The 16,720-nt window shown below is 33.1% G+C and overlaps 1 protein-coding gene across 4 annotated transcripts; it reads left to right on the top strand.

Moving 5' to 3' along the window:
* Positions 1-1,035: 1,035 nt before the first annotated feature.
* On the top strand, positions 1,036-10,858 carry LOC120084532 (ureide permease 1-like). Of its 4 annotated transcripts, none has more exons than XM_039040324.1 (8): positions 1,036-1,229; positions 2,949-3,208; positions 4,004-4,142; positions 4,288-4,462; positions 4,708-4,789; positions 4,891-4,947; positions 5,594-5,968; positions 10,492-10,858. In XM_039040324.1, the coding sequence occupies exons 2-8, from the start codon at positions 2,972-2,974 to the stop codon at positions 10,648-10,650; spliced, it is 1,224 nt and encodes a 407-aa protein (XP_038896252.1). In that variant the 5' UTR covers positions 1,036-1,229; positions 2,949-2,971; the 3' UTR covers positions 10,651-10,858. The 4 variants fall into 4 exon arrangements, with proteins under 4 accessions (XP_038896252.1, XP_038896251.1, XP_038896253.1 ...); XM_039040323.1 differs by having other exon boundaries at positions 1,038-1,203; XM_039040325.1 differs by having other exon boundaries at positions 1,040-1,203; positions 4,708-4,739; positions 4,856-4,947.
* The last annotated feature ends 5,862 nt before the right edge of the window (positions 10,859-16,720 follow it).

The raw sequence follows: 16,720 nt of genomic DNA, 5'->3' as shown, positions 1-16,720 counted from the left end.
TAGAAACAAAAACAAAAACATTTTTAAAAACAATTTTTTTAGTTTTAAAAAATTTGCTTGATTTTTGAAAACATTGGTAGAAAGTAGATAAAAAACTGATTAATTTAGAGAAGAAATGTGTGCTTATAGGCTTAATTTTCAAAAACTAAAAAGTAAAAAAATCAAATAGTTATCAAACGATCCTAAACGATTCTCAAACTCGTCCTAATTTTTATTATTTTATTTTTTTTTAAATTACATACATTGAATATAGACATTTTATTAATATAGAAAATGGGCTATGAGAATTTAAATCTCTAAACCCATGACTTTGGACCTTTTGTTTTGGGTATTGTAAGATGTCCTGGCATCTGGAGATTCCCAATCATTCGGAGAGTTTTTTAAATTCTTGGGATGAAGGCATCCCCATTCCACATTTTTGTCCTTCCTTTATGTATATATGTTAATTTTTATTTACATTATATAATTAAACTAGATAATTTCGACCCAATTTATTAGTTATATCGTAATTCTTTTTATTTTTAATAATATATTCAAATATAAATTTAATTTAATATTTATTTTATAAAAAAATTTTAAATTATGATATATTATTTTGTTGAGAAAAATAACATATAAAAATAATATAAATTATATTAATTTTAAAAAAATCAAATTGATAAAAACAAATATGTTATATTAGTTCAAATTATATCCAATTAATTAGTCATAAGGGTATTCTTGGAACATTATGTAAATTCAAAATATTCCTGAGTAGTTTTTAGATAAACATAGTTATCAAAATATTCTCGACTTAAAAATGTTAAACATCTATAATTCCAATTATCTATAATTTTAAGCATTTAAAATCCTGATTATCTACCTTCCTAAAATACAAACGACTCTTAAAAAGCAATACAATGCCAGTTATGTTGACCTATGCGCACTTTTGAGGACTAAACAAGTCACAAAGTACATGGGAGAAAATTTGTATTTTAAGATGTAATTTGTAATTGTGAAAGTTGTGATCCTAAAGTCAACATGTATCATCAATACGCAACCGGAATCTTTGACTATTTTGTGGAAACTACAAATTTATAACTTAGAGGAAGAGAATCATTCTTTTAGATTCCAATTTGTAGCCATGTGCGTGGACTTCCGTTCACAGTCGAGCAATTTCATCTCCTCCTACTGGGTTTCATAATCATCTTCTCCGATCGCTTGGTTCGTTTCTTATCCTTTTTTTTCTGGTATGAGATTTCGATATTTCTTTGATTGTAAAGTGTGATGTTAAACTTGGAATTTCTTTTATTGCTTCCATCTTTCATATTCGAGTTGTATATATGATTCCACCTGTAAATGTAACTTGTTTAGTTTCTATGGTTGTTGAAATTGCGGAGAGTGTTGCTTTTTGGGCGTTTAGGGGTTGGGATTTAATTTATGTTTCGATAACTTTGACTCATTTGGGTAATCATTTCGTTTTTTGTTTTTGGTATTTAAAAATTAAACTTATTTTCTCTCTATTTCTTACCATGAATTGTATTTTTCTTAGTACAATGGTTGAAATCTTAGCCAAATCCAAAAAATTAATGTTAGATGATATATAATTAAATTTACCTTCATCCATCAACTTAAGTTTTTAGGTCAATTGGTGATTTAATATGATATCAGAGTCCATAAAGTCCAAACGAGTATCTAGTCCAATAAAAAAAAATTGTGATCGGATCAAGAATGGTGAACCCAAGAGAAACACCATCTTGAGAGGGCATGTTGAGAATCCCATATTGAAAAAATCAAGGGATCTTACACCCCTTATAAAATAGATGAGCTTCTCAATTGATTTTAAGATGAAACTCTATACTATCAAATATGGTATTAGAGTAGGTGGTCTAGGGAAGTCTCGTATTTAAGTCTTGCAATGTTTTTATTATCATTGATTTGTTTGTTATTCACAGTGTTATTATTTCAGCAATAATTCAAATCTCCTAATTTAGTTGAGATTATTTGTCTTATACATCAAGCTATACTCTGATTGCCATTTGTAAAGGTCTCTTCTTTTTGTTCAGATTTTAATATGTTAACCAGTTTTCTTCTGCCAAGCTTCTTGAAAACAATATTCAACTCTTGTCAGTGTTAAGAATATGGATACCGATATTGTTCTTTCTAAGCCAGATCAAACTCTTCTTAATATGAGTATAATTGGACATTAGCTTATTATATAGAATCTCGTGAACTGGGCGTACTACTTCCCAATATTTTGTGAAACTCACTTCTCTTATGATTCTTGCTATTTTCTTTTTCTTAGAAAGTGATGGCTATCAAAGAGAGTGGCAGTCTAGTCAATCAATTAATCTACTTTGTGGAGGAGTTCCAGTGTGGTATAGTTGTTATAGTGTAATAATTTAGACTCCAAGCCCTATCTTTTAAAGCTACAACATCCCACCCACCTATGCCCACATGTCAACTTGATTTTTTTATGCATAAAGATGGAGATTCAAACCTCTAACTTTTGGATTACAACACTTTAACTAGTTGAGTTATGTTCAGATGGGGATGCTTTAATGATGGAGTGATTAATTAATATATGATTAGTTAGACCTTGCTAAGATAGAACGTGAACTAAGCGTACTACTTTGCAACCTTTTGTGAACCATACTTTTCTCTTATCGAAGAAAGTCTCAATCTAGTCAATCAACTAATCCTCTTTGTGGAGGAGTTCTAGGGTGGTATAGTTGTTGTAGTGTAGTAAATTTAGACTCCGCGCCCTATGATCTCTTAAAGCTACAACATCCCTCCGACCTATGCCATCTTGCTATTTGGAATTTGTTTTCCTTTAATTCAACCATGCATGGAGATGAGAATTCGAACCTCTAATTTATTGATTATAACAACTTAACCAGTTGAGTTATACTTAGCTTGGGATGTTTTAATGGCGGACAGATCAATTAGTATATGTTGGATGTGTGCAGGGATTTGTTTGGAGGTTAAAAAGATGTATGTGGTGGAGAGTAAAGGAGGTGCAATAGCATGTATGGTAATGGCACTTTTATTATTAGGAACATGGCCTGCACTTTTGACTCTGCTTGAACGACGAGGGCGTCTTCCTCAGCATACTTATCTTGATTATTCCATAACCAACTTATTAGCTGCTCTAATCATTGCTTTAACCTTTGGTGAGATTGGAAAATCCTCTCATCATCATCCTAATTTTATCCAACAGCTTTCTCAGGTTCATTTCTTTCCTCTATTTTCTCCAAATTTTCATATACAGGCTTTCTTTCATCATACTCTCTCTGTTTTGCTTGGTTTAAAAATCCCATTTTACCTTCAAAACTTTCAAGTTTATTGTATTTTGATTCCTACACTTTTAAAATGTATATTATTTTGGTCCTATTAATGGCATAACTTTGGTGGAGTAGCATGTGAATATGAACACAATTTCAAGTCATATAAGTTAGAGATGAGCATTTGTATAAATGCATGGTTGTTGTTTAAAAGTATTATGATATCGACAAATAAAGAAAGCGAGAAAATATAAACAGTAAAGATTGACTCAGGGATTTACGTGGTTTACTAATGATATGTTAGCTACATCTGTAGGCAGAGGGAGAGATCAATTTGTTATTAGAGAGAAATATAGATAATACAGACCGTAGAGGTGCTAAAAGAATTAGAGGGTTCATATATGAAACCTTTGTAAATCCTACAACTGTAATCGTAAATAACATAAAATATAAATACAATTTAGGTTCCAAGGGCGTTGACGTTGACTCACTGACTAGTCAACGAGACCTTATGCTTTGGTCATTTGAAACGCCAGATAACATATTCAAACCATTCCAACAAAAAATTTTAAGGACCAGAACAAGCCTTTTAAAAGCTCCAGGACCAAAATGAAACAAACTCGATAGTTTGGGATCAAAATGAGATTTAAACCATCTAACTCGTTTTAAAAGTAAACATATTTGTAAAGCCATGTTATAAATGATAGGTTTATAATGTAGTAAAGTTTTGTTATATGCAGGATAATTGGCCTTCCGTCATGTTTGCTATGGCAGGTGGAATAGTACTAAGTCTTGGAAATCTTTCAACTCAATATGCTTGGGCTTTTGTTGGTTTATCAGTTACAGAAGTCATCACTGCAAGTATAACAGTTGTTATAGGTCTCTTTCTCTATATATCCAGTCTATAATTTCTTACTCCATTTCTCTTTATATATCTTTCAAGTGAAAGAATAATAATCTAACATATCAATACTAAAAATATGTCACTAAAAAATGTATATTATATACCATTTTCTTGAACTAGGTACAACCTTGAACTACTTTCTTGATGACAAAATCAATAAAGCTGAGATACTTTTCCCTGGTGTTGCTTGCTTTTTGATTGCTGTTTGTCTTGGCTCTGCTGTTCACTCATCCAACACAGCTGATAACAAATCAAAACTCCAAAGTTTGTCTGCCGACATGAACCAAGAATCCAAGTACGTTTTCGTCATTTTATTGATTTTATGATCTTGTTCATATTATATACTGTTATAGAATCGATAAATAAAGATAAGTTGAAAAACGTAAATAGTAGAGAATTGATACAGAAATTTACGTGGTTCATTAACAGTGTGTTAGCTACATCCACATACAGATAGAGGGAAAGCAGTTTATTAGTTTAATTGTTTTCCTTCAACATCATATTTGTTTGATAATAAAATTCTTAATCCAATTTTGACAGCACAACTGATGTTCCTCCTAAATCAAGCAAGGGTAAAATTTTTAATTTGGAGCAATATGATTACTTCTTCAGTCATCCTTGTGTAAGAAAAAAATAGAAGTTTGTGGTTTTTTTGTGTTATTTTGACATCTATATATAATTGAATCAGCAGACTTGGAAAGTGCTAATTATTCTTCACTGAAGGCAAAAGCTGGGACTGCAGATTTTCTTGTTCAACTCGAGAATAGAAGATCCATTAAAGTATGTAATACCCTTCATTGTGAAATTTTGGGGCAAGAAAAAATTTGGGAGTGATTAATAGCTTATTTAGTTTCCATTTGATCTGGTTTCAAAATTTCATACTTTTACCTTTAAAATTTAATTTTAATTTCCGTTTGATCCCTTTAAATATTACAACTTTACTCCAAAGTTTTGAGTTTAGTTTTTATTTGGTCCCTAAATTTCAATATTATACACTTTTATCCTTGAGTTTTTGTAAAGGTTCACTTTGGTCGTTGGAGTTAACATTTAGTTAATGAATTTACAATTTACAATAATTATGTAGTGTAATTTTAAAATTAATCTTAATAGTGATGAAAAATGAGTGAAATTAAATAATTATAATTCTTTTAAATTAATTAATAGATATTAATACACTAAGGATCAAAAGTAAATATTTAATAGAAAATCAATAATTAAAGTATAAATATTCAAATTTAGAAATTTAGAGGCGAAAACAAAACTCAAAAAATAAGAGTAAAAATGTAAAATTTTGATACTCAAAGACGAAGGGATTAAATTAAAATGTCTAGATTTCAATAGAAACTAATTAAAAGTATCGATAATCTTCCTAATCTTAAGTAGGAAATAAATCCAATTCAAATAACATTTTGATCCAAACTTGCAGGTGTTTGGTAAGAGCACATTCATTGGACTGTCCATAACTTTCTTTGCTGGTGTTTGCTTTTCTCTCTTCTCGCCGGCTTTCAATCTGGCAACAAACGATCAATGGCACATGCTAAGCGACGGCATTCCGCACTTGTCGGTCTACACTGCATTTTTCTACTTCTCGGTTTCTTGTTTCGTTATAGCCATCGTTCTCAACGTCGTCTTCCTTTACCGCCCCGTACTTAACTCGCCAAAAACAACATTGAAGGCATATGTGAATGACTGGAATGGAAGAGGATGGGCCTTGTTGGCTGGATTCTTGTGTGGCTTTGGCAATGGTCTGCAGTTTATGGGTGGCCAAGCTGCTGGTTATGCAGCAGCAGATGCTGTGCAGGTCAATTTTTTTGCTCCAATGCTTTTATATATTTATTTATTTTTAATCTCAACAGAGCCTTGTCTTGCATGCTATGTTTTAATATTATTTCAGTGGACTTTCGATCATTTTAATTTATGTATGTTAGGTGTAGTCTAGGTTGCATTTAATTCATGCTCTCTTTTCCTTCCACACTAACAATAAAATAAAAATAAGAGTAATTATTTTAAATAAAAAACTGTTGTGTTGAAAATTAAACATGTTTTAATTAGATGAGTTATAGATGAATTAATTTATGAAAGTTGGTAAAATTAAAGGATGAGAGTTAATTAAGTTAATGTAAGAGTTTTATTTGTTTAATTATGAAAGTTTCATGAATTAAAGTATTGGGGTTAATGTGGGTTTTTATGTATTTAAGTATGAGAGTTAGGACCCATGAGAATCCCATAAATAAGATTGTTTTGTATTGTAAAGCATCCAAGTGTGTAGAGAAGAATACATGAAAGAGCTAAGTTTGAAGAGTCCTTCAAACAAAAGTGAAATTGTTTTCTCTCATATATTCCTTTGTTAGTTATTTATTTGTGAGTGTCCATTACACGCTTCCAACAAAGTGGTATCCGAGCTTGAGTTTGAAAAGCAAGAATTATTTTTGCAAATGGCAAATAACAATTTGGTTCCCTTCCAAGTGCCTCAACTTAGCGAAAGAAAATTATAGCAGTTAGTGTATTTGTATAAAAGCTCTACTTGGTTCACAAGATATATAGGACATTGTCAATAATGGTTATGAAGAACCAGAAAGTGGTGCGGTTTTAAATCAAGCTCAACGAGAAGTTTTGCAAAATACAAGAAAGAAAGACCAAAAGGCTCTCACTTCATTCATCAAGCCATCAATGATCCAGATTTTGAGAAGTTTTTTTGGAGCAACTACTGTAAATCAAGCATGACAATTTTGGAGAATAGATACAAAGGAGCAGATCGAGTCAATAAAATTCGCCTCCAAAATCTGAGAGGTGATATGAATCACTACATATAAAGGAGTCTAATTTGGTTTCAGATTATACTTCAAGATTGCTAGCAATAGTAAATGAAATGAAAAGATATGGTGAAGCAATAAATGATAAGCGTGTAGTATAAAGATACTTCGTTCATTGGATGAAAAATTCAATTTCATCATTGTAGCTACTGAAGAATCAAAAGACTTGAGTACAATATTCGTTGATCAACTTATGGGTTCCTTACAAGCCCATAAAGAGAAGCTTCTCAAGAAGAACAAATAGACAACTGAGCAACTTTTTTAGTCAAAGTTACAATTGAGAGATAAAGAAGATATAGCCAAGAAAAAGGCAATTGAGATCGTGGATGTGGTGATTTTAGAGGTCGAGATCGAGAAAATTATGATCAAAGAAAATTTGATCAGAGTAATTCAAACTCTAATTCATCAAGAGATCGTGGAAGGCAAAAATATTCGAGGTCAAATGGAGAAAGATCAAATAATAAAAGAATGAATGAAAAAAGTAAGATTGAATGTTATAACTATCATTAATTTGGCTATTATTTTTGGGAATGCAGGAATAAAGGAGAAGAAAATGTAAATTATGCTAAGAAAGATGAAGAAAGTGGTAAGTCATCTTTGCTTCTAGCATGCAAAGGTGAAGAAACATGTGGAACAATGCATGATATCTTGATAGTGGTGCAAGCAATCACATGTGTGGATGTAAGTCAATGTTCGTGACACTTGATGAATCCGCTAGTAGTAACATCATATTTGGTGATGCCATAAAAATTCCTGTTAAAGGAAAAGGTAAGATTTTGATCAACTTGAAGAATGGGAAGCATGAGTTTATCTCTAATGTTTATTATGTGCCTGATATGAAGCACAATATTTTGAGTTTGGGACAACTCTTAGAGAAAAGATATTATATTTTGTTGAAGGATTATAGTCTTTCGATAAGGGATAATCATGATAATATGATTGCTAAAATGCAAATGACGAACAATAAAATGTTTTTATTAAACATTCAAACTGATGTTGCTAAATGTTTGAAGTCATGTTTGAAAGATCCATCTTAGATTTGACACTTGAGATTTGGACATCTAAACTTGGATGACTTGTGACTACTAGTAAGGAAGAACATGGTGAATGGACTGCCATATGCCAAATGTTCAGATCACTTTTATGAAGGTTGTCTTTATGGCAAGCAAGCAAGGAAGAGTTTTCTACAAGAATCTTCTTCAAGAGCAAGAAGACTACTAGAGTTAGTTCACAATGATCTTTGTGGACCGATTAAACCAAGTTCTTTTGGTAAGAATAATTATTTATTATTATTTATTGATGATTTTGGCCAAGAAACTTGGGTTTATTTTGTCAAGGAGAAATCAAAGGTATTTGGCATGTTTAAGAGATTTAAAGCTCTTGTTGCAAAGGAAAGAGGTTATTACATAAAAGCTTTGAGATTAGACAAGGGAGGAGAATTCACTTCAAATGAATTCAAAGATTTTTGTGCAGAAAATGAAATTCATCGACAGTTCCATGGACTCCTCAACAAAATGGTGTTGTTGAGAGGAAGAACAGAATGATACGCAATATGGCTCGAAGCATGTTGAAAAGTAAGAAGATGCCAAAAGAATTTTGGGCACAAGCTATTGAATGTGTTGTATACTTGTCTAATTGTTCTCCTACTAGAAGCTTGTGGAACAAAATGCCTGAATAAGCATGGACAGGAAGAACACCATCCATTGCTCATTTGAGAGTATTTACTTGAAGTTCTAAGATGCAACCTATTGTGACATTATCTACTTGTGATGCAGAATATGTTGTTGCAACCTCATGTATTTGTCAGGTAGTTTGGTTACGTAATTTGTTGAAGACAATTGAAATTTTATAAGATGATGCTACTATGATCCATGTAGACAATAAGTCAACAATTGCTCTAGCAAAGAATCCAGTGTTCCATGTGATCGCAGTAAGCACATTGATACAAGATTTCACTTTATCAAAGATTGCATTTCAAGAAAGGAGGTTCAAGTTGAATATATGAAGACTGAAAATCAAATTGTAGATATTTTCACGAAGCCACTCCAAGTTGATGTGTTTAACAAGTTGAGAACTTTGCTTGAAGTCTTCAGAAAAAATGTTTAAGGGGCGATGTTGAAAATTAAACATATTTTAATTAGATGAGTTATAATGAATTAATTTAACGAGAGTTGACAAAATTAAAGGGTGGGAGTTAATTAAGTTAATGTAAGAGTTTTAGTATTTAAGTATCACTTCCCATACCCGGAGTAGTACTCTATAAAGCTGTTGTTGTTGCTTATTGCTTTCTAGCCTACTACAATCTTTCTTTCTTTATTCACACTCACAAAAACTGCTTATGAAAATCTTTTCTCCAAACCCATTTACTAAAACCGTTTTCCCTAAAACGGGGGTGGAGGTTGCGAGAGATACTCGGTGTGCCACTGGCAATCCGTATTCGAATTGGCTGACTTGTTCGTGAGCGGGAACAAGTACCGCACAATCGCTAAGAGAAGCTCCCGAAAGAGCGATTGTGACAGTTGGTATCAGAGTTTCATGAATTAAAGTAGTGGGGTTAATATGAATTTTTTTTTTTTTATGTATTTAAGTATGAGAGTTAGGACCTATAAGAATACTATAAATAGGATTGTTTTGTATTTTAAAGTATCCAAGTGTGCAAAGAAGAATACACAAAGAGCCAAGTTTGACAAGTCTTTCAAATAAATGTGAAATTGTTCTCTCAAATATTCCTTTGTTAATTATTTATTTGTGAGTGTTCATCATATGCTTACAACATGTTGGAAATATTTTCAAATATAGCAAAATATCAGTCTATCAGTGGTAGACAGTAGACAGTAACATTTTGCTATATTTATAAAAATATTTTATTTTTTCTAAAAAAAATTACCACATGACACATTGTTATTGAGTGTTGCTAGGACTCCACAAAAGATTAGGTGCAGTCCATAACACCCAAATTTATTTTCTATCCATTTTAGTATTTATACTTTTAACTTTAATTTATTTTAGTCCTTATATGTTTTTAAAATATCTATTTTAGCCATTGTACTTTAAAAATGTGACAATTATATTCCTTGTTTCCAAACTTTTGATACAAATTCTATACATAATAAAAGCCCTTTAATGTAAAGTTGCCAAATTTATTAAATCTAATGTCATGCCGAAATTGTGATAGAAAAAATGATAAATAAGGAAATTTAAAAGGATTAAACTAACATAAACTACTAAATATGAACATTTTAAAAGTATAACGACAAAAATAACTGAAACTAAATGGAAAAGTAATAAACTTTTATGCTAATATGTGTGGTTATTGAGAAATAGTAAATAACATTGGATAGTAAATATCTTATAAATGTTTCATAGTCAACGTGAGCTTACTCAATTAGTCATCGAGGTTATATATATATATATATCCTCGACGCAAAGGTTAGAGATTGTATCCCCACCCAAATATTCTTAAACTCGAAAAAAAAAAAAAACAGTAACATTGTTGTGTTTATAAATTCAGGCGCTTCCACTGGTGAGCACGTTTTGGGGAATCCTTCTATTTGGAGAATACCGTAGATCATCGAAGAAAACATATGCTTTGCTCATCAGCATGTTGTTAATGTTTATGCTGGCTGTTGGTATCCTAATGGCTTCTTCAGGACATAGAAATGAAAGTTGATTTTATTGCAAAATCTTAAGAGAACTGTGTAAAATAATGTGAAAATATTTACAAGGCAATCCATTATCACATGCCTTTGATATATAGCTGTTGAATGAATCAGTAATAGAACGGAATCACACAGTTGTTTAAAATGTAGGAATTGTTCCTCATAGAATGTAATTTTAACCGAATGAAAAGTAATTATGGAGAGGTTCGAGTTTGTTAACTTCGACTTCACAGTGTTGTACTTTCTACTTTGTAACTGGCTTTTTGTGTAAATATCATAAGCAATATAACCATAAGAGTGTTAGAAAAAAAACATGGAGGACAAATATGAAAAATGAGTTATATATTTTCCATTCAACTAAGCCTGCCTTTATATAGGCTTACAAACATAATCATAGGAATGTCAATGGTTTAAAACTATAAATGTCATCAAATGCTCATAACTCACATAACTCCTATAACTCAAAAATCACTATTGCTTACAAAAAACTAAGTCACAAAACTCAAAAGTCACACTAAATGTCACAAATAAAGTTTAATAATGACAAACTTTTCAACACCCCTCCTTAAATTTGATTTGTTACACCAAGTAAACTCCTCATTTTGATAAAAGTCTCCAACTTGAGGGGCTTTGTGAAAATGTCAGCCGCTTGGTCTTGTGACTTGATATATTTGAGTTCCACTTCTTTCTTCGTAATGCAATCCCGAATGTAGTGAAATCGGGTATCAATGTGCTTGCTCCTTCCATGAAATACCAGATTTTTGGCTAAGGCAATGGCCGATTTGTTGTCAACAAAAATCTCCATTGGACCTTTCCATTTGAAACTTCAACTCCTTCACTAAGTTTCTTAGCCAAATTGCATGACATACACATGAAGTTGCTGCGACGTACTCTGCCTCGCATGTTGATAATGTGACTATGGGTGCTTTTTTGACATCCATGGTGAACGCCGTTTCACCAATAAAAAAACACAAACCCCGTAGTGCTCTTTCGATCATCCAAATCACTACTCCAATCACTATCACAATAACCAACAATATCAAAATTGCTAGAAGAGACATAGGAAAGACCATACCCAATCATCCCTTTGATGTAGCGAAGTATCCTTTTTGCCATTTTGCAATGTGTTGCTGTCGGTTCCTCCATAAATCGACTAATAATTCCAACCGAATAAAGAATATCCGGTCTTGTACATGTCAAGTATCTCAAACTTCCAACCAAGCTTTTGAAATATGTAGAATTTACCTTCTCTCCTCCATCTTGCTTAGTGATTTTAACTCCACATTCCATCGGTGTTCCAACTGGATTAGCATCATTCATATTGAACGTCTTGAGCACTTCTTTAGCATAGCCCTCTTGGGATATAAAAATCCCATCTTCACCTTGTTTGACCTCGATCCCAAGATAGTAACTTATGAGACCAATGTCCGTCATTTCAAACTCCTTTGCCATCTCTCTTTTGAACTCATCAAACATGCTAGGATTGTTTTCGGTAAATACTAAATCATCAACATATAAACAAATGATTAGTATGCTTTCACCTTGCATTTTGATGTAGAGGGCATGCTCATAAGGACACTTCATATACTTTTTCTCTTGAAAGTACTTGTCAATCTTCGAATTCCATGCTTTTGGTGCTTGCTTTAAACCATAAAGTGCCTTCTTCAATCGAAGCACTTTATCTTCTTCACCCTTGACTTCATGACCCAATGGTTGTTCCACATAGACCTCTTCCTCAAGAATTCCATTCAAGAATGCTGATTTGACATCCATTTGATGTATCTTTCAATGATTATGGGTTGCCAAAGTAATAATCAAATGAATAGCTTCAAGGCGAACAACAGGGGCAAATACTTCATCATAGTCGATGCCATGTCATTGACTATACCCTTTCACAACTAGTCTCGCCTTGTGCCTCTCAACATCGCCATTGACTTTTTCTCTTTGTCTTGTATACCCACTTCACTCTGATCGGTTTGTGCCCTTTTGGAAGCTTGGTCAACTCCCATGTGTCATTTTTCTCTATCGCTCGAATTTCTTCATCCATTGCATCCTTCCATTTCATGCTTGCAATGGCTTCTTGGAAACTAATAGGCTCACAATCACCAAAAAGACAATAGAGAATTATGTCATTTTGATTTTCATTTACCTCATTAAGTTCCCGTAGACTTTGAGTTCCTCTTGGGCCAATTTCGTTCTTCGAATCGCTGGATGAACCTTCAGATGATGATCGATCGGTCGAATGAGGTGGCACTGGAATGGGCAAACCTTCACCTATTTCATCCCTGGTTGGCTCATTTTCATTGTCTTCTTCAAAATATGGAAGGAAATTATACTTCTCCTCTTGTATATTCCAATCCCAAGAGGCTTCTTCATCAAAAACAACATCACGACTAATCATTACCTTCCCATTCAAAGGATTGTAAAGACGATAACCTTTTGAACTTGCATCATAGCCGATGAAGATGAGTTTCTCGCTTCGATCATCGAGCTTGGTCCTTTTTTCTTCCGACACATGAGCATATGCAATACTCCCAAACACCTTGAAGTGACCAATCCCGGGCTTTCTTCTGTTCCATGCTTTTTGAGGCGTCTTGTCAAGCACACTTTTGATTGGTGTTCGATTTGTCAAATAAACCGCACAAGCTATGGCCCCCGCCCAAAATTCCCTCGGCATCTTCTTGTCTTTAGCATGCTTCTTGCCATGTTCAAGATTGTCCGATTCTTCCTCTCCACCATGCCATTTTGTTGCGGTGTCCTTAGGACTGTTAACGGACGTTGGATGCCTTTTTCATCACAAAATTATTTGAACTCATTTGATGTGAATTCACCACCTTGATCGGTTTTCATGGCCTTGATTGTAAGGTTTCTTTAATTCTCCACATGTGCCTTAAATCTCTTGAAGATTTCAAATACTTCTGATTTTTCCTTAAAAAAGTACACCCATGTTTTTCTAGAAAAATCATCAATAAAGAGAAGGAAATATTTACTTTTATCATGAGACTCTGGTTTGATCATTCCACACACATTGGCATGGATGAGTTCTAAAGGCTTCTTTGCTCTTGTCATAGACTCCTTCGGAAAACTACTTCGATGATGTTTGCCAAGCAAACACCCTTCACACACTTGGTTTGGCTTGTGAATGTGTGGTAAACCTTGCACCATCTTCTTCTTCGAAAAATCTTCTAGACTTCCAAAATTGAGGTGCCAGAAACGTAGATGCCATAGTCAAGAGAGATTTTCATAACACGTCTTCAAGCATTTTGGAACATCATTACATATATTCAAATGAAACATTCGGTTTTTGGTCATGAAGACTTTAACAATAAGTCTCTCATGATTATCCCTTAAATACAAACAATTGTTTTTCATTTGAACTTCAAAACCTTTCTCTAACAATTTTCCTACACTTAATATATTATTTTTTACATTGGGAATGTAATTAACATTTGTGATATATTGATTTTCTCCATTTTTTAACCGAAGGAGAATTTTACCTATTCCTTTGATGGTGGCCAAAGAATTGTCTCCAAAGGCAATATTACCTTTTTTTATCTCGTTCAAATCCACAAACATCTCGCGTTTTCCACACATGTGATTCGAGGCTCCTGTGTCAAGATATCACATATTATCTTGACTCTCTTCTTCTCCCTTTGAAATTATAAATAAGGTTCCATTCTCCTCTACATAATTGGATTGCCCTTGATGGGCTTTTGATGTCCTAGCGGTTGATCGGCCCTGATGCTTTCGATCAATCGACTCTGTTTGAGATGAGTAACACTCATTCGCATAATGTCCATATTTGTTACAATTATAATATTCTGAGATTTATCTCTCTCGGACCTTCCACCACGTCTTCCACGACCTCGACCTTCTCTTCCTCTTGAGGATTCAGACGAGTTTTGAGAAACATCGGTGTTGGCTTCACCTCTTCCACCATGGCCTCGACCACCACAACCTCTTTCACGTCCACGACTATTCTCCTCCTTGATTTTGAGTTGGAGAAGTTGTTCAACAGTCTCTATTTGCTCCATCCTCCTTTTCTTTTTCTCTTCATAGGCTTGTAACGAGCCTATAAATTGTTCAATTGTCATGTTCTCGAGATCTTGTGTCTCCTCGATCGTTGTGGCGATAATCTCGAACTTTGTATTTAGGCTTCGTAGAACCTTCTCCATGACACGAACATCGGTGATTTCTTCACCATTCCGTCTCAATTGGTTGTCGACAGCCATTACTTTTGTGTGATATTCCGCTACCATCTCCATCTCTTTTATTTGTAAAGATTCAAACTCACCATGTAAGATTTGCAACCGTACCTTTTTCACACGATCGGCTCCTCTATGAGTCGATTGGAGCTTGTCCCATGCCGCCTTTGACGTCTCCGCATTGGCGATGATCTCAAACGTATCTTCGTCCACCGATTGATACAAGATATAAAGGGCCTTTTTGTCCTTCTTTCTTGTCTCCTTTAACGCATCTCTTTACGCTTGATCGGCTCCAGCTTCTGCCTCTTGGAAACCGTTCTCCACGATCTCCCACACGTCTTGTGCTCCTAGTAACGCTTTTATCTTGATGCTCCAATTGTCATAGTTGAGCTTGGTAAGCATTGGTAGTTGAAGTAACCTATCCCACCGTTGGCCATTTTTCTCTCAATATTTTCTACTAGCTCTGATACCACTATGTTAGAAAAAAACGTGGAGGACAAATATAAAAAATGAGAGATATATTTTCCATTTAACTAAGCATGCCTTTATATAGGCTTACAAACATAACCATAGGAATGCCAATGGTTTAAAGCTATAAATATCATCAAATGCTCATAACTCAAAAATCACTATTGTTTACAAAAAACTAAAAGTCACAAAACCCAAAAGTCACACTAAATGCCACAAATAAAGTTTAATAATGACAAACTTTTCAACATATAGTACATTTCATGACTCTTTTTTCAGTCCTTCAATCTACCATCAAGGAAAGTGTATAGATGACACGTGAAAAAATTTGTCATTATTGATGATTTCATGACATTTTTTTTGAAGAGGTATTGTAATTAAAGTGTGGGGTGGGAGCATCGAACCTCAAACCACGAGGTTGATAGTATGAACATTATGTCAGTTGAGTTACGCTCTTGTTAGCTATTTCGTGACATTTTAATACAGTCAACAATAAAGCATTTATTGACATTGAGTGTCTATCATAGTAACATTTTCAATGACAAATTATTATTGTCAATAAATAACTAAAAAGTTGACTTTTCCTACCAATTAAACCATTACATTGACATTAAAAATCTGTCACAAAAATATTAATAATGACATGTTTATATTGTCAATAATGCCTAAGTGGTGACACTTTCTAAACGTCATTGAATTACATACAGTAACACTTATTTATAATCATTGAAGTCCAATTGATGACAATATTTCAATGTCATATAAATATATCTTATGATATTTGTGAAATATCAACAGAGAATGCTTATAATGATGGATAATTATTTGTTTCATATCTGTCATTACACATTTACACCTATGTTTCCTTCAGTTTTGATAGAAAATATGTACACAAATATAAACATGAATTTTCATATATAACGATAAGTTGTGCAATGTTAATTCAAGGAAACTATACATGACGAAACTAGTAACTAAACTTTGGTTAAGTTATTTACGAATATAATAAGTACAACAACTGTTGACACTATCACACACAAAAAAAAAAAAAAAAACACATATAAATAACTTGCTTGGTGGGACGTTTCCTCGCTGCAATAAGCTTATGCGAAGATCTAGTAAAAAAAAACATTCATTTTTGAATTCAACACAATACATCAATGTCAACAATAATAAAAATATTATTCACAATGGTCTCTTATCATACACTCACTACGTTACACTCAAAACCATATTTTAATCATAAAAAGAAGCTTCAAATGAATCTTTAAAACAAGAACAATACTTAAAGTGACAATATAACTACATAAATAAGCTCACAAATCACATTGTTGTAAACAGATATGTGTAGCAACTTCATGAAGTGAAGGAAGAAATTCATCTCTAAAAAGTGATCATTTACTTTGAA

Source organism: Benincasa hispida, chromosome 9 (genome assembly GCF_009727055.1).
Source record: "Benincasa hispida cultivar B227 chromosome 9, ASM972705v1, whole genome shotgun sequence".
Classification (NCBI taxonomy): Eukaryota; Viridiplantae; Streptophyta; class Magnoliopsida; order Cucurbitales; family Cucurbitaceae; genus Benincasa; species Benincasa hispida.
The sequence above is the reverse complement of the archived record's forward strand: the minus strand, read 5'-3'. Positions and strand labels throughout refer to the sequence as shown.